The sequence below is a fragment of the Oncorhynchus masou genome, chromosome 10 (assembly GCF_036934945.1).
Source record: "Oncorhynchus masou masou isolate Uvic2021 chromosome 10, UVic_Omas_1.1, whole genome shotgun sequence".
In the NCBI taxonomy this organism is placed as follows: Eukaryota; Metazoa; Chordata; class Actinopteri; order Salmoniformes; family Salmonidae; genus Oncorhynchus; species Oncorhynchus masou.
In genome coordinates this window covers 40,460,522-40,482,790 of record NC_088221.1, presented here as the reverse complement: position 1 = coordinate 40,482,790, position 22,269 = coordinate 40,460,522, and the positions used below count along the sequence as shown (strand labels likewise).

The following is a 22,269-nucleotide window of genomic DNA, read 5'->3' as shown; positions in this document are numbered from 1 at the left end:
CTCTCTGTCTTCCTCTGTCTCCGTTTCCCTCTCTGTCTTCCTCTGTCTCCCTCTCTGTCTTCCTCTGTCTCCCACTCTGTCTCCGTTTCCCTCTCTGTCTTCCTCTGTCTCCCTCTCTGTCCTCATCATGTGCATAGCAGCACTCTACAGACTGCGTCCCTGGCAGTTAACACAGGCTCTGCTCCAGTCTGCTGAATAACTCAGTCACAGGCCAGTCCAATGTTACCCTGAGAATAGGCCGTTCTCACACGCTGGTCTCTCCTGCTTCCCCTGCTGATGGCACTGGCAGGGCTGCATGCTGACACTATCAGTAAAAGCACAAGTGAAAAACAGTGAGATGGTTATGTAACAGAAAAAACAAAGAACTAAGGAGAGAGAGCGACCAAACACGAACCAGATTGGGCAAGCAGACACTCTCTCCTCACACACTCATACATACACACACTGTTCACACACTCATAAACACACCGTTCACACACTCATACACACACCCGTTCACACACTCATACACACACCCGTTCACACACACGTTCACACACTGTTCACACACTCATACACACACCCATTCACACAGGCATACACACACCCGTTCACACACTCATACACACACCCGTTCACACACTCATACACACACCCGTTCACACACTCATACACACACTCATACACACACCCGTTCATACACTCATAAACACACCCGTTCACACACTCATACACACACCCGTTCACACACTCATACACACACCCGTTCACACACTCATAAACACACCCGTTCACACACTCATACACACACCCGTTCACACACTCATAAACACACCCGTTCACACACTCATACACACACCCGTTCACACACTCATAAACACACCCGTTCACACACTGTTCACACACTCATAAACACACCATTCGCACACTCCTACACACACCGTTCACACACTCCAACACACACCGTTCACACACTCATACACACTGTTCACACACTCATACACACACTCGTTCACACACTCATACACACACACGTTCACACACCGTTCACACACTCATACATACACTGTTCACACACCCGTTCACACACGCGTTCACACATCTGTTCACACACTCATACACACACCTGTTCAAACACCCGTTCACACACCCATGCACACTGGTCATACACTCATACACACACCCGTTCACACACCCGTTCACACACCCATACACACTGTTCATACACTCATACACACACTGTTCACACACTCATACACACACCCGTTCATACACCCGTTCACACACCCATACACACTGTTCACACACTCATACACACACCGTTCACACACCTGTTCACACACCCATACACACACTGTTCACACACTCATAAACACACCATTCGCACACTCCTACACACACCGTTCACACACTCCCACACACACCGTTCACACACTCATACACAATGTTCACACACTCATACACACACCCGTTCATACACCCGTTCACACACCCATACACACTGTTCACACACTCATACACACACCGTTCACACACCCACAGACACAGTGACACTCATCAGACCCCTCTGTTCTGCTGGATACACAAAGGAAGCCCTTTGTCTTTGTGTGTGTGTGTGTCTGCGTGCCTGCGTGCGTGCGTGTGTGCGTGCGTGTGCGCGCGCGCGCGTGTGTGTGTGTGTGTGTCTGCGTGCCTGCGTGTGTGTGTGCGTGCGTGCGTGTGTCTGACAGAGAGGGCACATTTGCATTAGTGTGGGTCTGTGATTGATAAGCTGTCAGGTGATAATAGCAGGAAGCAGTCAACCTGTCTGTGTCCCAAAAGGCACCCTATTCCCTACAATAGTGCACTACTTTTGACCAGAGCCTATAGGGAATACCAGGAGATGGTAACATTTGGGAGGCAGACCCTGTCTTTACACACAGGCAACACTTACACACTGGGGCCAAGGCACAAGCTGATGGCTCCAGGTGGAACCACAATTTACCCAGCTCCCTCTCTATCCCCCTCCAGAAGGGGACCACTTTCCAAAATCCACCATCTCCCTCCCTCCCTCCCTCCACACACACACACACACATTATCCTAGACCAGCCTTAGCCACTGTGTATAATACACCACAGCCACCTCTAGCCTTCAACTCGGGGGAGTGCATAATCAAATCCATGTTCACACACTCATTACCAGCATATATGTTGGCTGTTGGCTTACAATGGGGCTATTTGTAGCAGGCCTGCTACAGTTACGGGAATTGACAAGTCCAGACGCCAGGCCAGCTTTAGATACACACACACAGCCTCCAGGACTTGGATGTGAGCTAAACCATCCAGCCAACTAGTTGAGACACTCAGACTCTCTCTCTTTCTCTAACGTGCCTCTTAGGGGACTCTAAGTGGACCCCCCCCCCCAGTCCCTCTAGTTTAGGTTTGAACCTAACCCCCTCCTAAATCCCTGCATGTTCTGCTGACACACACACATACTACACCGCTCCAAAAAATAAAGGGAACACTAAAATAACACATCCTAGATCTGAATGAATGAAATATTTTTATTAAATACTTTTTTCTTTTCATAGTTGAATGTGCTGACAACAAAATCACACACAAATTATCAATGGAAATCAAATGTATCAACCCATGGAGGTCTGGATTTGGAGTCACACTCAAAATTAAAGTGGAAAACCACACTACAGGCTGATCCAACTTTGATGTAATGTCCTTAAAACAAGTCAAAATGAGGCTCAGTAGTGTGTGTGTGGTCTCCACGTGCCTGTATGACCTCCCTACAACGCCTGGGCATGCTCCTGATGAGGTGGCGGATGGTCTCCTGAGGGATCTCCTCCCAGACCTGGACTAAAGCATCCGCCAACTCCTGGACAGTCTGTGGTGCAACGTGGCGTTGGTGGATGGAGCAAGACATGATGTCCCAGATGTGCTCAATTGGATTCAGGTCTGGGGAACGGACGGGCCAGTCCATAGCATCAATGCCTTCCTCTTACAGGAACTGCTGACACACTCCAGCCACATGAGGTCTAGCATTGTCTTGCATTAGGAGGAACCCAGGGCCAACCGCACCAGTATATGGTCTCACAAGGGGTCTGAGGATCTCATCTCGGTACCTAATGGCAGTCAGGCTACCTCTGGCGAGCACATGGAGGGCTGTGCGGCCCCCCAAAGAAATGCCACCCCACACCATGAATGACCCACCGCCAAACCGGTCATGCTGGAGGATGTTGCAGGCAGCAGAACCAGAACGTTCTCTACGGCGTCTCCAGACTCTGTCACGTGCTCAGTGTGAACCTGCTTTCATCTGTGAAGAGCACAGGGCGCCAGTGGCGAATTTGCCAATCTTGGTGTTCTCTGGCAAATGCCAAACATCCTGCACGGTGTTGGGCTGTAAGCACAACCCCCACCTGTGGACGTCAGGCCCTCATACCACCCTCATGGAGTCTGTTTCTGACCATTTGAGCAGACACATGCACATTTGTGGCCTGCTGGAGGTCATTTTGCAGGGCTCTGGCAGTGCTCCTCCTGCTCCTCCTTGCACAAAGGCAGAGGTAGCGGTCCTGCTGCTGGGTTGTTGCCCTTCTACGGCCTCCTCCACATCTCCTGATGTACTGGCCTGTCTCCTGGTAGCGCCTCCATGCTCTGGACACTACGCTGACAGACACAGCAAACCTTCTGGCCACAGCTCGCATTGATGTCCCATCCTGGATGAGCTGCACTACCTGAGCTACTTGTGTGGGTTGTAGACTCCGTCTCATGCTACCACTAGAGTGAAAGCACTGCCAGCATTCAAAAGTGACCAAAACATCAGCCAGGAAGCATAGGAATTGAGAAGTGGTCTGTGGTCCCCACCTGCAGAACCACTCCTTTATTGGGGGTGTCTTGCTAATTGCCTATAATTACATCTGCTGTCTATTCCATTTGCACAACAGCATATGACATGTATTGTCAATCAGTGTTGCTTCCTAAGTGGACAGTTTAATTTCACAGAAGTGTGATTGACTTGGAGTTACATTGTGTTGTTTAAGTGTTCCCTTTATTTTTTTGAGCAGTGTATATACCAGGGTTACCCAACTGATGGCCAACCGGACTAAATTGGCCCTCAAGTGATTTTATTTGCCCCCCCAAATCTGGACATCAAAGACCGTTAAAACACCAGGAAATCAAATGAGAATGTTGTCAATCTGTTCCCACGTATAGAGAGATACTGTAACAGTATGTGATCGTATACAAATGTTAGCATGGTTTGAAATTATTGTGGGTTTTTTTTTTGTCAAATATTCTACATCTGTTTGGGCTTGTGTGGGTTTGGGTGTGTCTGACAGAGAGGGTACATTAGCATGGGGCTGTGATTGATAAACTGTCAGGTGATAATAGTAGGAAGCTGCCAGCATACCACCCTGCATCCCACTGCTGGCCTCTAAAGCCAAGCAGGGTTGGTCCTGGTTGGTCCTGGATGGGAGACCAGATGCTACTGAAAGTAGTGTTGGAGGGCCAGTAGGAGGCACTCTTTCCTCTGGTCTAAAAAAATAACATTTAAAAAAAGAATCCCAATGCCCCAGGGCAGTGATTGGAGACATTACCCTGAGTAGAGTACTGTCTTTTGGATTGGACATTAAACAGCTATTCTGACTCTCTGTGGTCACTAAAGATCCCATGGCACTTATTGTAAGAGTAGGGGTGTTAACCCCGGTGTCCTGGATAAATTCCCAATCCGGCCCTCATACCATTATGGCCACCTAATCATCCCCAGATTCCAATTGGCTCATTCATCTCCCCGTAACTATTCCCCAGATTGTTGCTGTAAATGAGAATGTGTTCAACTTACCTGGTTAAAAACATTTGTAATGATGTTTCCGGTCCCCTGACAATCCGCTCAAGGTATAAATAGTCCCGTGGCTGAATCTAGTTGATGATCCCTGCTATATACACACATGCAAATACTCCCATGCACATCTTTCTGTCACAGAGATGAATAGAAGATAAATGAAAGGAAGGAAGGCAATGTGAGGAACAGCATTGCAGTAGGTGTGCGATAAAGAACACCCAGAGTGGAGCTGGCTGGATCACTACCTATAACTCATCTGCTGATTATGTCTTAGTAGTATTTCACTTAGTAGTATTTCACTCACACTGGGAAACGGCTGTAAAATGGCTGCCAAAACACTGAGTGTGAATAAGATGACAGTGGTAGCATCCCAAATGGCACCCTATTCTCTATATAGTGCACTACTTTTGACCAGAGCCCTATGGGCCCTGAATAAATTCACTATACAGGAAATTATTCAGACCACTTGACTTTTTCCATCTTTCTTTTTACCGTACAGCCTTATTCTAAAATGGATTCAATTGGATTTTTCCCTCGTCAATCTACACACAATATCCCATAATGACTGTGAAGCCTTTGTGATGGATGAAGCTCTCATCTTAAAAGCACATTAAAATTATTTCCTTGTTGATGTTGTCCTCTGAAACAGATTGTGGCCACTGCTAAATGAATGGTAATGATACATGGAATAGATAAATATAGATGGTAATGATACATGGAATAGATAAATATAGATGGTAATGATACATGGAATAGATAAATATAGATGGTAATGATACATGGAATAGATAAATATAGATGGTAATGATACATGGAATAGATAAATATAGATGGTAATGATACATGGAATAGATAAATATAGATGGTAATGATACATGGAATAGATAAATATAGATGGTAATGATACATGGAATAGATAAATATAGATGGTAATGATACATGGAATAGATAAATATAGATGGTAATGATACATGGAATAGATAAATATAGATGGTAATGATACATGGAATAGATAAATATAGATGGTAATGATACATGGAATAGATAAATATAGATGGTAATGATACATGGAATAAATAAATATAGATGGTAATGATACTAATAGATAAATATAGATGAATAGATAAATATAGATGGTAATGATACATGGAATAGATAAATATAGATGGTAATGATACATGGAATAGATAAATATAGATGGTATATAGATGGTAATGATACATGGAATAGATAAATATAGATGGTAATGATACATGGAATAGATAAATATAGATGGTAATGATACATGGAATAGATAAATATAGATGGTAATGATACATGGAATAGATAAATATAGATGGTAATGATACATGGAATAGATAAATATAGATGGTAATGATACATGGAATAGATACATATAGATGGTAATGATACTATGTGGAATAGATAAATATAGATGAATAGATACATAATAGATAGATGGTAATGATACATTAGATACATATAGATGGTAATGATACATGGAATAGATACATCTGTCCATGGAATAGATAAATATAGATGGTAATGATACATCTCGTCTGTCAGTCAGCTGTCTGAGGTGAAGCTCCAAGCTAAACAAACAGTAGACTGGCTCTGCTTCCCAAATGGCATCCTAGCCCCTAGATAGTGCACTACTTTTGACCAGAGCACTGGTCAAAAGTAGTGCACTATAAGGGGAATGGGGTGCCATTTGGGATGCAGGCTGGCACATAGGTTAACTCAACCCTGTCTTCTGCTAGGCCTTTGAAGCGTCTTGTGAGTGACGCGGCAACTATGAAACAGGCGCGTTGATCTCCCCTCTGCGAGGCAGCCTGTTCAGGCACCTTAGGGAACGCCTGGCTGGCTGGGCCAGGAGGAACTCACTGCTGTGTTACCACATTACCATCAGAATGGGAGAATGTTGAACAGTACATACAGCCAGTGTATTGAGCTCTGAGTCCCTCTGTCATCCATACACACACAGGAACGTCATTAATTCTGCCTAATCAAGCTGGGACCCCCTGCAGGGCGAGGTAGAGGGGTACAGGGGGGACGGACGGGGGGCGTACCAGCTGGTGTGGCAGCCCTGACAGTGACTTGGAGGGCCATCTGTCCAGCCAGCGGACCTTACTCAGCCCCCACTGGCCCTCTAGCAGTCACACCAGACAAGTACAACATGGTCAGTTCAAAGGGAAGAGGTGATGGAAGGAGAGAGAGAGAAAGGGAGAGAAAGAGAATACATTAAATTAAAGAGAAAAGTATTGAAGTCTTGAATAGCAACCAGCTCTGAGAGAGAGAGAGGCTGCGAGAGAGAGAGGCTGCGAGAGAGAGAGAGGCTGCGAGAGAGAGAGACTGCGAGAGAGAGAGGCTGCGAGAGAGAGAGGCTGCGAGAGAGAGAGGCTGCGAGAGAGAGAGGCTGCGAGAGAGAGAGACTGCGAGAGAGAGAGAGAGAGAGGCTGCGAGAGAGAGAGGCTGCGAGAGAGAGAGACAGAGAGAGAGAGAGACTGCTGAGAGAGAGAGAGAGAGAGAGAGGCTGCGAGAGAGAGAGGCGGCGAGAGAGAGAGACTGCGAGAGAGAGAGAAACTGCGAGAGAGAGGGACTGCGAGAGAGAGAGAGAGAGAGACTGAGAGAGAGAGACTGAGAGAGAGAGACTGAGAGAGAGACTGCATTAGAGAGAGAGTGAGACTGAGAGAGAGAGACTGCGAGAGAGAGAGGGCTTGCTTGAGAGAGAGACTGCAAGAGAGAGTGAGAGACTGCAAGAGAGAGAGAGAGACTGCAAGAGAGAGAGAGAGACAGCGAGAGAGAGAGGGACTGCGAGAGAGAGCGAGAGAGACAGAGAGAGAGAGACTGCAAGAGAGAGAGAGGGACTGCGAGAGAGAGAGAGGGACTGCAAGAGAGAGAGAGACTGAGAGAGAGAAAGGGACTGCAAGAGAGAGAGAGAGAGAGAGAGAGAGAGAGAGAGAGAGAGAGAGAGAGGAAGAGGGGAACAGTACTGTCAGACCTGGGCCCTGGCAGTAAATCCCAAAAAGACTAAAATAATGATTTTCCAGAGAAGATCCAGATCTCAGGGAATTAGACCAAAGTTCTCAATTGGTAGAAAATATATAGAGTACTGCACACACTACAATTACTTTGGTGTAAAAATAAGCTCAACTGGACACCTAAATGAGGCAGTGACTGGGCTGAGAGAGAAAGCACGCAGGGCATTCTACACCATTAAAAATCCAATTCAAATTGAAATACCTATTAAAATTTGGCTAAAACTAATTGAATATGTCATTGAACCAATTGCACTTTATGGCAGCGAGGTGTGGGGTCCACTTGCAAAACAAGATTTCATCAAATGGGACAAACACCTCATTGAAACCCTGCATGCAGAGTTCTGTAAGATTCTCCTACATGACCAGAGGAAAACTACAAACAATGCATGCAGGGCAGAATTAGGCCAATATCCATGAATAATAAAAACTAACAAAAGAGCAATTAAGTTTTGGAAACATCTAAAATACAGTGACCCCCTCTCATATCATTACCAAGCCCTGCAATGCCAAGAGCTGAGCAAAGAAAAGAGTCCCCCCATCCAGCTGGTCCTGAGTTCACAAACCTGTTCTACTAACACACTGAAGCCTCAGTACCAGAACATCCAATCAATCAGGATAAACCAAATTACAACACAGTCAAAACAAAACTATATTGCTTATTGGGAAACACAAGCACAAACACAAACACACAGCAAAATGCATTGCTATCTGGCCCTAAATCGACAGTACACTGTGGCTAAATATTTGACCATGGTTACTGATCAACACCTTAGAAAAACCTTGACAAAGTACAGGCTCAGTGAGCACAGCCTTGCCATTGAGAAGGGTAGACAGGAAAACCTGGCTCCCTGTAGAGGAAAGGCTGTGCAACCACTGCACAACAGTAGAACCTGAGACGGAGCTGCATTTCCTGACTAAATGTCAAAAATATAAAACAATTAGAGAGTGTCATTTTCCCAAATTTGAAACCCTTATTCAAGGTTTCAAAGACCTCTCTGATGAGGATAGGCTACCCGTCCTGTTGGGGGAGGATGCAGAGAGCTGTAGGTTGGCAGCGCACTACATTGCTGCCTGCCATAAGATGAGGGACAGTGTCTGACAGACCAATCAACCTGCACATGTCCTCTACTGTATGCTTATTGTTATTGTTGAATGTCTGGTTATTTTGACGCTTGGTTATTGTTGTTACTGTTGTCCCATTGACAATTTGATTCCAATTTTTATTTATTTTTTATATTGTAAAAATCCAAAATAAGCTTTGACAATATGTACATTATTACGTCATGCCAATAAAGCAAATTGAATTGAGAGAGAGAGAGAGAGAGAGAGAGAGAGAGAGAGAGAGAGAGAGAGAGAGAGACTGAGAGAGAGAGAGAGAGAGAGACTGCAAGAGAGAGACAGAGAGACAGCGAGCGAGAGACAGAGAGAGAGAGAGAGAGACTGCGAGAGAGCGAAGGCGAGCGAGAGAGGGGCGGCGAGCGAGACAGGGACGGCGAGCGAGAGAGGGACTGCGAGCGAGAGAGGGACTGCGAGAGAGAGAGAGACTGCGAGAGAGCGACTGCGAGCGAGAGAGTGACTGCGAGAGAGAGACAGCGTTCTTCCACCACCATACACACCACAGCTAGCTGGAGAAATAGCCCATCATAGCTGTCTGGATAGAGAGAAACCTCTTCTGGATTTAAATTGCAGAGCTGTCTTTGGACAAATTAATAATGGATACAGCCGTGGGCAAATTGAATTTTTAATTCCTCATTTCTCTCTCCCACATTTTGTTTTCGAGCTTGCTTTACTCATTTCAGTTGTGATTCATTTTATTGCTTTGCATGAGTGTAATAGGATCATCTACCCTTACAGCCCTTGACAGTAAAGTACATATTCTCCCTGTTTGCTGTTATTTATCACTCCCCCCAGTAGCAGTATCCAGTGAGCTTAATCGATTAGCATCGAAACAGGCCTATGGGCCGTTGCCCCCCCCCTCCACGCCTGTTCACATGTCATGACTCTAACTAATAAGGGGTTTCTGCGATAGTATTTCACCTCCAGCTGTGGTATAAATCGCAGAACCGCGAACCTTGATTTGTGGCTGCGTTGTGGAGAATTACCACACATGCTCTTTAACAAACAGAAGAGAACGAGCAATCCTGTTGCTGAATTGGCATGTCCTCATTTTGACTAACACTTAGGTGATAAAAATTAAGCAAGATGTAATTTATTATTAAGAGGCAAATGTTTTTTTTGTCCTTGAAAGTCTTCACTCCCATCTGTACACGTGTTACACGGCTCTTTGTTTTCTCACCAGCTGCTCATTTAGACTCCCTCAACACTGATTATTAAACACTTTTCTTTCTGTTTCATTTGCATCTTTGTCAGGGTTTGTCATTGTGCTCCGCTGGCAGAGCGTGGCGCCTGCAACGCCAGAGTTATGGATTCCATTCCCACGGGATACCAGTTTCGAAAATAGTATGAAAATGTATTCACTCACTGGAAGTCGCTCTGGATAAGAGCGTCTGCTAAATGACTAACATGTCCACAATGTAAATGTACCAGCAGCTGGAGAGCAGTGTCTGTCGTAAAATGTCACTTGATTTCTACCCAGATTATCTGAATATCCATTTAAACCTCAACAGTTATCCAGCGAACATCTGGATGTACAGTTTAGAATCTGAGAATCCATCGAACTAAAGACACAGACATTTTAAGCCTCTCGATTACCTCCCTGAATGCGTAACCATGTTTACCTACTGTTATTGAGTAACATAGAGTTTGACTTCCCCCACTAACAAACCTCTTCTGTCTTTCTTTCACTTCTCTCCAGGTGTTTCTCCAGGTCCGATCACTTGGCGCTGCACATGAAGAGGCACATCTAAGAGAGAGGGAGGAGGAGAGCGGGGAAGAAGAGCGAGAGAAGGGAGTTAGGAGAGAAGAAGAAGTAGGCAGGAGGGAAGACGAACCACACACCAGCTCCAGCTCTCACCATCCCGAGGCTGCCCCTGCAACCTGAGACCTGACACTAGAAGCATAGCATGGGGGGTGACACGCTGGACGGATGTAGGCCACGACCCAGGATGGACCCATGGTCAGCGAGGACAGATGGAGTGATGGAGGGAAAGAGGAGGAGGAGCTTGTTGTTGTTTTTTAATTCACACTTCGTGATTCACACATCTCTCTTGTATTGCATCCTCTGATTAGCCTTGGTCTGATCCAAGCCTGGTAACTCAGACACTGCCAAACCAATACGCTGATCCAGTTACGACCCATTTACACTCTACTGTTTATTTTGTGTACATTTAAACTATAGAGCGTCTTGGGAAAGGAGATGGTTCACCCAGAATAAACTGCTAAACTTTGACACGCCAATCGTCAGTGACTTGCAGAAGCAACGATGGGCATCCCAACCCAACAGCAACTATTGTCCATTTTATTCTGCTTTTTCCCAATCCTATCACAATGTTTTAGGGGTGTCTCTACCCTCACCAAGCCGTGTGAAATAACAACAATGCCAGAATAGCGAGAAGAGAGAGACCAATGGAACTAGTGGCCAATCCGTCAGTGTCGCCCCCTGTCTGTGGGAGGAGGGTCTGACACTTCAGAGAGTGAGCTCTGTGACCCTGATGCGGACTTCTCAGGCTCTCCTGTAGGAGGCGCTCTGCTCTTCTCTCTCACCTTCACTCCTGCCGCCTCACAGGCAACATCTAACAAATGCGCAGCGACACTTTCTTGCCTTTGTTTTTTAAAGACAATTAATTATTATTATTAAGAATAAAGGTCTGTTTTCTCTGAAATGTCTTAAAAATTCACTGAAGGAAAAAAACTAAAACAGTTTATGTACAAACGAAGAACAATGTGCTCATTCAAGGGAGGAACAACGAATGAACTTACCCCGACCCGTATGCACAGGCTAAACTCAGTAGCCGCTATCTAGCACTGATAGCTAAGAAGATGGAAAAACTAAAAAGAAATCACATGAACGCTGAAAGAAAAAGGATTTGTATTGTTGGCCTGATATTAAAGGAAAGGCAGTCTGTTTTCCACTCTGTGTTTTTCTCCAACTGAAAACAAACCTTGGCGGGACCTTCGAGGCTTCATCACCAAGCCAGGACCAGAACAGAACAGAAAATGTTTGCTTTGTTTGTGTGGATTGTGGAACTCCACCATCTCCCATAGGAAATCTCCTCCAGTATGGAGGGGCCTGGGAGGCTGGTCTGCTGTGACCACATCCCCTATTTGGGAGACTAGGGACCTGATAGGCTACTGGACATGAATCTGGGTATTAGAAAGGACAACATGGCCTCATCATCCCAGAGGGACTTGCCTGTTTCGTATCCATTGTCCGCACTGACTTTTTCAATGTTATCTGTGCTTTTTTTCATACAGTACAACAACAAAAAACTGAAAAAATAATACAAATAAAAAACACTCAAAAAAATACTACACAAAAACCCGATTCCGTCTCTCTCACACCGTACAGGCACGTAGACACACCAACACACAGAGCAGTTTGCTCATGGCTCCACTTTGAGATAAGGAAAATATAGGATTGAGTTAATGAACAGACTTGGAAAGCAAAACACTGCATGGCAGCTTCTCACACTCGGATCGCTTCCCGGAATCATTTGTTCTGCTCCAAATTTTTCACAGTAGGATTTTTAGCAATTGTTGTTTTGTAGATGAAGATCTGATTCCGCTGGAGGTAACGGCTTTGAAGTGAGAAAACGAGCTCATTCTCATGTTCAAACAATCTCAGTCTCTGTATGTTAACAATCAGCTTCAACAGCATGGGACCAGATTCCTCTGCCCCAGGTCTATGAAGTCTTACATAGCCTTGCAATCAGGGCATTAATACCAATACCACTGTCACTATTACTGTACCCACGAACTTCCCCTCTCACATAAACCCTGGCCTCCTCACGTCAGTTGTAATGGCTGCTGTATCCGAATAGATTACTGTCTCTATAGTAATGTGTATGTTTCAGCCTTGCCAGACTCTCCTAGACGATCCCAGAACTGCCCTCATGGGGGCCGGTGGAGCTCAGAACAATCGATACCAAAAACCTCCAGCGCAGAACTGCCCTCGAGCCACGGGCCGGGTCTGGCATAGAACACAGCGGCATCTGGGAAGCCAACCGTCTCCATACTAGGCCTCTTAGCACCACCGCGGCAGCTTTCTCTACAAACACAAAACAAGACCAGTCTCTCGACAACAAGACGATGTAAAACAAGACCAGTCTCTCGACAACAAGACGATGTAAAACAAGACAAGTCTCTCGACAACAAGACGATGTAAAACAAGACAAGTCTCTCGACAACAAGACGATGTAAAACAAGACAAGTCTCTCGACAACAAGACGATGTAAAACAAGAGATTGAGATGATCTTTGTGTTTTGATTCCACTTTTTAGTTGGAACTTCTTCCTTGTTGTTTTGTTGTGGTTTTAACGCTACAATTATTATTTTCGTTGCCATGGTGGATGATGCAAGGTCATGCCGAAATGTAAGAAATGCAGGGGTGCGGGTTTTGAACAACCCCCCCCCCTTCTATGTACAATCATGTAGGGTTTGTTTGTGGCACTTTGTGCAGGATAGGCGATGGGATGTCTGTGTGTGTCCCAATGCAAGCTATAACACGGCACATCCGTTGGAAACATTGTGAATTTAATTTGCGTTGTGAGAAAAAATACTACCAGTAGACTGGTGGCCAAACTAACAGTGTGGGAGACTGGGATTGTACTGTGTGTTGGTTGATCCATTCACTTTAACAGAGCTTTCAATCTATCTAGCAATGGCTGACAATATTGCTTTTGTTTTGTTTTTGTTTCTGAAGTTTTATTTTCTCTTCAAACCACTCAAATCACGTTCATTTGGGATCACAGAGCAGAACAATTAAAAAAACAACTAGTAAAAATCAAACCATACGTCATGCACTTCAATGGCCCCTCCAATTGGTTCAGCAAATGAAAACTCTTAAAACACTCTTATGTTCTATCAGATGTTCACTTCTGGTTGGAGAATTTTCTACAGCACCCGCTGCAGGACAGCCTGGATACAGTAAACAGGAAATGGATACAGCAGTCATGGTCATTTAGCCCGTAACAGGCCTACATGCTAAAAAGATAGCAGCACACAGTTTAAATATATCCAAATTAGCCCAACGTTAGTCCCCTTGCGTACACACTGACAGATCTCAAACCCCACTTCAAATGAAAAGTCCTATTCTATTTCTGTCCTGTGGCATTCCCACCAGAAGTAGCTAGCTAGCCCTCTTCCCCTTTCCCTCGCCTGTTAAAACACTGCTTGCTGCCATGGAGATGCTCCTATGTAGTTTCCTGGGCGCTAGTATCCCACAGCTCTGATTAGCATTAGCGCTGCAGGCTGCTCTGTGGAGGCTCCTCTAGTCTCTCCAGTCGCACTCCACTAATGAGAAAGGCATTTGGTCACAGGGAAACAGAGGTCTAGGGGGAAAAAACATAAGGGACCACGAGCCAAAATGGTTTCATTTCTACGGTCCACAGTACTGTTACGAACCCAGTGGGCAATCTGCCACAGAGAAAACAAGAGTACATTAGCAGCAGCTTATCGTAAAGCCAGAAAGTTATTGAAGTTGAAGAGATATTTTTTTGACAAAGAGAAAAATTGTTTATCCCCGGGATTAACCAAATGATAATGAAATTAGCCCTGCTTTTTATCTCATGGATTAGCGATTTGAAATGAGATTTTGATGAATCTCTCTCTCTCTCTCTCTCTCTCTCTCTCTCTCCCTCTCTCTCCCTCTCTCTCCCTCTCTCCCTCCCTCCCTCTCTCTCTCTCTCTACAACCCCACAGTAGTGATCCATGCACAATCAACTGCAGGAACGCTGGATACACACCTATACGCTTCCACCCAAAGATTTTAGTAAATTGCTGTGAATGAAAATAGAGAGGGAGAGAGAATTAAATTGTTTTACTGTCCACTACAATTCCACCATTATTGTCCCCCCTCCCCAACCCTGACCCAACTTCTTCCTGCATTGCAATCTTGTTTGATGTTCAGTGTGGCTGAACTCATTGTCCGTTCATGGTTGTAAAATATGGTTGTGTAGTCTCTTTAGGGTGCCCAATTCAAGGGCGACTTAACTAGCACCCTACCAATTCTAATGTAGACTTAGTTTCCCATAGCTTAGTACAGTGGAGTGTAATATTTCAAACGGTCATGTCTGAGGTGGAACACCAAGTCTATGTTAGGTTAAACGTTTGGAAAACCATCCCGAGAACGATGGTGTCATACACCTACCTAGCTTCAGCGTTCTCCAAACTTGAAGCCTCACACATTCGGTCCCCATGAGGTAGGGTGGTCGCTTTGGTGAGGCTTCTGGCAGCTTTGTAGAGACATCTAGTAATAGTTCTCCCACTCAGTGACTTCACAAAGGGTAACAACAAACTTAACGGGGGTTTTGTTCACTAGTAGGCAACAGTGCTTCAGCGTTTAAACACATACCTCACACAATCTTTTAATGTTCCTGTTCTTGTAGATTCCCAACCATTGCACTACATTGACTTACTGTGCACACTCCATAGTGTACCTATTGACTTACTGCTAGTTTAGTCTGTTGGAACACTCATGACTTACTGTGCACACTCCATAGTGTACCTATTGACTTACTGCTAGTTTAGTCTGTTGGAACACTCATGACTTACTGTGCACACTCCATAGTGTACCTATTGACTTACTGCTAGTTTAGTCTGTTGGAACACTCATGACTTACTGTGCACACTCCATAGTGTACCTATTGACTTACTGCTAGTTTAGTCTGTTGGAACACTCATGACTTACTGTGCACACTCCATAGTGTACCTATTGACTTACTGCTAGTTTAGTCTGTTGGAACACTCATGACTTACTGTGCACACTCCATAGTGTACCTATTGACTTACTGCTAGTTTAGTCTGTTGGAACACTCATGACTTACTGTGCACACTCCATAGTGTACCTATTGACTTACTGCTAGTTTAGTCTGTTGGAACACTCATGACTTACTGTGCACACTCCATAGTGTACCTATTGACTTACTGCTAGTTTAGTCTGTTGGAACACTCATGACTTACTGTGCACACTCCATAGTGTACCTATTGACTTACTGCTAGTTTAGTCTGTTGGAACACTCATGACTTACTGTGCACACTCCATAGTGTACCTATTGACTTACTGCTAGTTTAGTCTGTTGGAACACTCATGACTTACTGTGCACACTCCATAGTGTACCTATTGACTTACTGCTAGTTTAGTCTGTTGGAACACTCATGACTTACTGTGCACACTCCATAGTGTACCTATTGACTTACTGCTAGTTTAGTCTGTTGGAACACTCATGACTTACTGTGCACACTCCATAGTGTACCTATTGACTTACTGCTAGTTTAGTCTGTTGGAACACTCATGACTTACTGTGCACACTCCATAGTGTACCTATTGACTTACTGCTAGTTTAGTCTGTTGGAACACTCATGACTTACTGTGCACACTCCATAGTGTACCTATTGACTTACTGCTAGTTTAGTCTGTTGGAACACTCAAATGTCAAATATCCACTTAACATATTGTGACACTTCCTGATACACTTAACCACAAGAACCAATTGGGAGGAGACCAATTAGATGGTTTCTTTTTAGATATTAGCCAATCAAACTGATGGGTAACTACTATATTATGGACTCTCCGCTGTCATCAAATGGGCAATATCAACTGGGCATGTTCATTACTGTCTACTTTTTAAAGGAAGGCGACGTCCTACTTTCAACAGGTGACTACTTTCTTCCTGAACTCATGGTTCTTGTGGGTGCACCTGCATCAGGGAGTGAGTCTGTATCTGCTGTGTTTGTCCATATTTAATGTGTCAGTATATAAGGGATTGACAAATCTCCCACCCCCTGTGTCTTTCTTTATCCCTCCACCTCATCCCCACTTTCTCTTCAACCCCAATCCTACTCCATCCAACTCTGGGGCCCAGGCATCATACTCTGAACAGTACATAGATAGAGGAATAGACCCTGTGGGACTTAGTCCCCCTGAGATGTTTTGTCCCCTCAGACTTGCTAGTATCTAGTGCAGAGTACTCTAGAGTTCTATTGTATTCCCAATTCTAGAATCTAGAGTTCTATTGTATTCCCAATTCTAGAATCTAGAGTTCTCTTCACCCTCTGTCAAGTGGAGAGTCGTGGTTAGAGAGACAGCACCAGGATGTGCAACTCAGTCAAAGGGCCAGCAATAGAAATACAATTACGAGAACGGACATCCCTATTCAAGTCAAGTCATTCTATTTCTATGGGACCACCCACCCAGCCAACAACACACCTCAGTCTGAGAGCAGAGATAAACCCCAAGGCTTTTCTCAGACTGTCAACAGTACATCTGAGCCTCCACGTGGTAGTCTAGTCCCAGTCCAGCCTCTACACCTGGTCAGTCTGACAGTGGAACACCTTTCCTATTGTCACCTCTCTGTCATTCATTCCTTCTGCAGGGGCCCCATAATGCCAACAACACAATCACTTCTCCTTCCTACCAGACTCCTCCACTTCTCCATCCATCCCTCCCTCACTCCATAATGCCAACAACACCATCACCTCTCCTTCCTACCAGACTCCTCCACCACTCCCTCCATCCCTCTATAACACCAACAACACCATCACCTCTCCTTCCTACCAGACTCCTCCACCACTCCCTCCATCCCTCCATAATGCCAACACCATCACCTCTCCTTCCTACCAGACTCCTCCACCACTCCCTCCCTCACTCCATAATGCCAACAACACCATCACCTCTCCTTCCTACCAGACTCCTCCACCACTACCTCCATCCCTCTATAACACCAACAACACCTTCACCTCTCCTTCCTACCAGACTCCTCCACCACTACCTCCATCCCTCCGTCCATCTGGGGCGGCAGTGTAGCCTAGTGGTTAGAGCATTGGACTAGTAACCGAAAGGTTGCAAGTTCAAATCCCCGAGCTGACAAGGTACAAAATCTGTCATTCTGCCCCTGAACAGGCAGAATTTGTTCTTAACTGACTTGCCTGGTTAAATAAAGGTAAAAATAAAAACAACACCATCACCTCTCCTTCCTACCAGACTCCTCCACCACTCCCTCCATCCCTCCCTCCCTCACTCCATAACATCAACAACACCATCACCTCCCCTTCCTACCAGACTCCTCCACCACTCCCTCCATCCCTCCCTCACTCCATAACGCCAACAACACCATCACCTCCCCTTCCTACCAGACTCCTCCACCACTCCCTCCCTCACTCCATAATGCCAACAACACCATCACCTCCCCTTCCTACCAGACTCCTCCACCACTCCCTCCCTCACTCCATAATGCCAACAACACCATCACCTCCCCTTCCTACCAGACTCCTCCACCACTCCCTCCATCCCTCCCTCACTCCATAACGCCAACAACACCATCACCTCCCCTTCCTACCAGACTCCTCCACTTCTCCATCCATCCCTCCCTCACTCCATAATGCCAACAACACCATCACCTCTCCTTCCTACCAGACTCCTCCACCACTCCCTCCATCCCCCTATAACACCAACAACACCATCACCTCTCCTTCCTACCAGACTCCTCCACCACTCCCTCCATCCCTCTATAACGCCAACAACACCATCACCTCTCCTTCCTACCAGATTCCTCCACCACACCCTCCATCCCTCTATAACACCAACAACACCATCACCTCTCCTTCCTACCAGACTCCTCCATCCCTCCCTCCCTCACTCCATAACACCAACAACACCATCACCTCCCCTTCCTACCAGACTCCCCCACCACTCCCTCCATCCCTCCCTCCCTCACTCCATAATGCCAACAACACCATCACCTCTACTTCCTACCAGACTCCTCCACCACTCCCTCCATCCCTCCTCCATCCCTCCATAATGCCAACAACACCATCACCTCTCCTTCCTACCAGACTCCTCCACCACTCCCTCCATCCCTCCATAATGCCAACAACACCATCACCTCACCTTCCTTCCAGACTCCTCCATCCATAATTCCAACAACACCATCACCTCTCCTTCCTACCAGGCTCCTCTCCCTCACTCCATAACGCCAACAACACCATCACCTCTCCTTCCTACCAGACTCCTCCATCCCTCCCTCCCTCACTCCATAACACCAACAACACCATCACCTCCCCTTCCTACCAGACTCCCCCACCACTCCCTCCATCCCTCCCTCCCTCACTCCATAATGCCAACAACACCATCACCTCTACTTCCTACCAGACTCCTCCACCACTCCCTCCATCCCTCCTCCATCCCTCCATAATGCCAACAACACCATCACCTCTCCTTCCTACCAGACTCCTCCACCACTCCCTCCATCCCTCCATAATGCCAACAACACCATCACCTCACCTTCCTTCCAGACTCCTCCATCCATAATTCCAACAACACCATCACCTCTCCTTCTTACCAGACTCTTCCCTCCCTCTATAATGCCAACAACACTATCACCTCTCCTTCCTACCAGGCTCCTCACTCCCTCCATAATGCCAACAACACCATCACCTCACCTTCCTACCAGAGTCTTACCTCCCTCTATAATGCCAACAACACCATCACCTCACCTTCCTTCCAGACTCCTCCATCCATAATTCCAACAACACCATCACCTCTCCTTCCTACCAGACTCTTCCCTCCCTCTATAATGCCAACAACACCATCACCTCTCCTTCCTACCAGACTCTTCCCTCCCTCTATAATGCCAACAACACCATCACCTCACCTTCCTTCCAGACTCCTCCATCCATAATTCCAACAACACCATCACCTCTCCTTCCTACCAGACTCTTCCCTCCCTCTATAATGCCAACAACACCATCACCTCTCCTTCTTACCAGACTCTTCCCTCCCTCTATAATGCCAACAACACTATCACCTCTCCTTCCTACCAGGCTCCTCACTCCCTCCATAATGCCAACAACACCATCACCTCACCTTCCTACCAGAGTCTTCCCTCCCTCTATAATGCCAACAACACCATCACCTCACCTTCCTTCCAGACTCCTCCATCCATAATTCCAACAACACCATCACCTCTCCTTCCTACCAGGCTCCTCACTCCCTCCATAATGCCAACAACACCATCACCTCTCCTTCCTACCAGACTCCTCCCTCCCTCCATAACCCCAACAACACCATCACATCTCCTTCCTACCAGACTGCTCCACCTCTGCATCCATCCATCCCTCCCTCCATAACCCCAACAACACCATCACCTCTCCTTCCTACCAGACTCCTCCAACTCTGCTCTGCATCCCTCCCTCCCTCACTCCATAATGCCAACAACACCATCACCTCACCTTCCTTCCAGACTCCTCCATCCATAATTCCAACAACACCATCACCTCTCCTTCCTACCAGACTCCTCCCTCCCTCTATAATGCCAACAACACCATCACCTCTCCTTCCTACCAGACTCCTCCCTCCCTTCATAATACCAACAACACCATCACCTCTCCTTCCTACCAGGCTCCTCTCCCTCACTCCATAATGCCAACAACACCATCACCTCTCCTTCCTACCAGAGTCTTCCCTCCCTCTATAATGCCAACAACACCATCACCTCTCCTTCCTACCAGACTCCTCCCTCCCTTCATAATACCAACAACACCATCACCTCTCCTTCCTACCAGACTCCTCCCTCCCTCTATAATGCCAACAACACCATCACCTCTCCTTCCTACCAGGCTCCTCCCTCCCTTCATAATACCAACAACACCATCACCTCTCCTTCCTACCAGGCTCCTCTCCCTCACTCCATAATGCCAACAACACCATCACCTCTCCTTCCTACCAGGCTCCTCCCTCCCTTCATAATGCCAACAACACCATCACCTCTCCTTCCTACCAGGCTCCTCTCCCTCACTCCATAATGCCAACAACACCATCACCTCTCCTTCCTACCACACTCCTCACTCCCTCCATAATGCCAACAACACCATCACCTCTCCTTCCTACCAGACTCCTCCCTCCCTTCATAATACCAACAACACCATCACCTCTCCTTCCTACCAGACTCCTCCCTCCCTCTATAATGCCAACAACACCATCACCTCTCCTTCCTACCAGGCTCCTCCCTCCCTTCATAATACCAACAACACCATCACCTCTCCTTCCTACCAGGCTCCTCTCCCTCACTCCATAATGCCAACAACACCATCACCTCTCCTTCCTACCAGGCTCCTCCCTCCCTTCATAATGCCAACAACACCATCACCTCTCCTTCCTACCAGGCTCCTCTCCCTCATTCCATAACCCCAACAACACCATCACCTCTCCTTCCTACCAGACTCCTCACTCCCTCCATAACCCCAACAACACCATCACCTCTCCTTCCTACCAGACTCCTCCACCACTCCCTCCATCCCTCCTCCATCCCTCCATAATGCAAACAACACCATCATCTCCCTTTCCTACCAGACTCCTCCACCACTCCCTCCATCCCTCCATAATGCCAGCAACACCATTACCTCTCCTTCCTACCAGACTCCCTCCCTCCATAATGCCAACAACACCATCACATCTCCTTCCTACCAGACTGCTCCACCTCTGCATCCATCCATCCCTCCCTCCATAACCCCAACAACACCATCACCTCTCCTTCCTACCAGACTCCTCCAACTCTGCTCTGCATCCCTCCCTCCCTCACTCCATAATGCCAACAACACCATCACCTCACCTTCCTTCCAGACTCCTCCATCCATAATTCCAACAACACCATCACCTCTCCTTCCTACCAGACTCCTCCCTCCCTCTATAATGCCAACAACACCATCACCTCTCCTTCCTACCAGACTCCTCCCTCCCTTCATAATACCAACAACACCATCACCTCTCCTTCCTACCAGGCTCCTCTCCCTCACTCCATAATGCCAACAACACCATCACCTCTCCTTCCTACCAGAGTCTTCCTCCCTCTATAATGCCAACAACACCATCACCTCTCCTTCCTACCAGACTCCTCCCTCCCTTCATAATACCAACAACACCATCACCTCTCCTTCCTACCAGACTCCTCCCTCCCTCTATAATGCCAACAACACCATCACCTCTCCTTCCTACCAGGCTCCTCCCTCCCTTCATAATACCAACAACACCATCACCTCTCCTTCCTACCAGGCTCCTCTCCCTCACTCCATAATGCCAACAACACCATCACCTCTCCTTCCTACCAGGCTCCTCCCTCCCTTCATAATGCCAACAACACCATCACCTCTCCTTCCTACCAGGCTCCTCTCCCTCACTCCATAATGCCAACAACACCATCACCTCTCCTTCCTACCACACTCCTCACTCCCTCCATAATGCCAACAACACCATCACCTCTCCTTCCTACCAGACTCCTCCCTCCCTTCATAATACCAACAACACCATCA

At 46.6% G+C, this 22,269-nt stretch overlaps 1 protein-coding gene across 1 annotated transcript in view; it reads left to right on the top strand.

Annotated features, from left to right (window-relative positions):
• LOC135547634 (Krueppel-like factor 7) overlaps nt 1-20,483 on the top strand; it is a 34,200-nt gene extending 13,717 nt beyond the window's left edge. Inside the window, exon 3 of the mRNA XM_064976806.1 lies at nt 10,664-20,483. Coding sequence (XP_064832878.1) covers nt 10,664-10,715 — 52 coding nt within the window. The 3' untranslated portion in view covers nt 10,716-20,483. The remainder of the gene's footprint in view (nt 1-10,663) is intronic.
• Nucleotides 20,484-22,269: the final 1,786 nt, after the last annotated feature.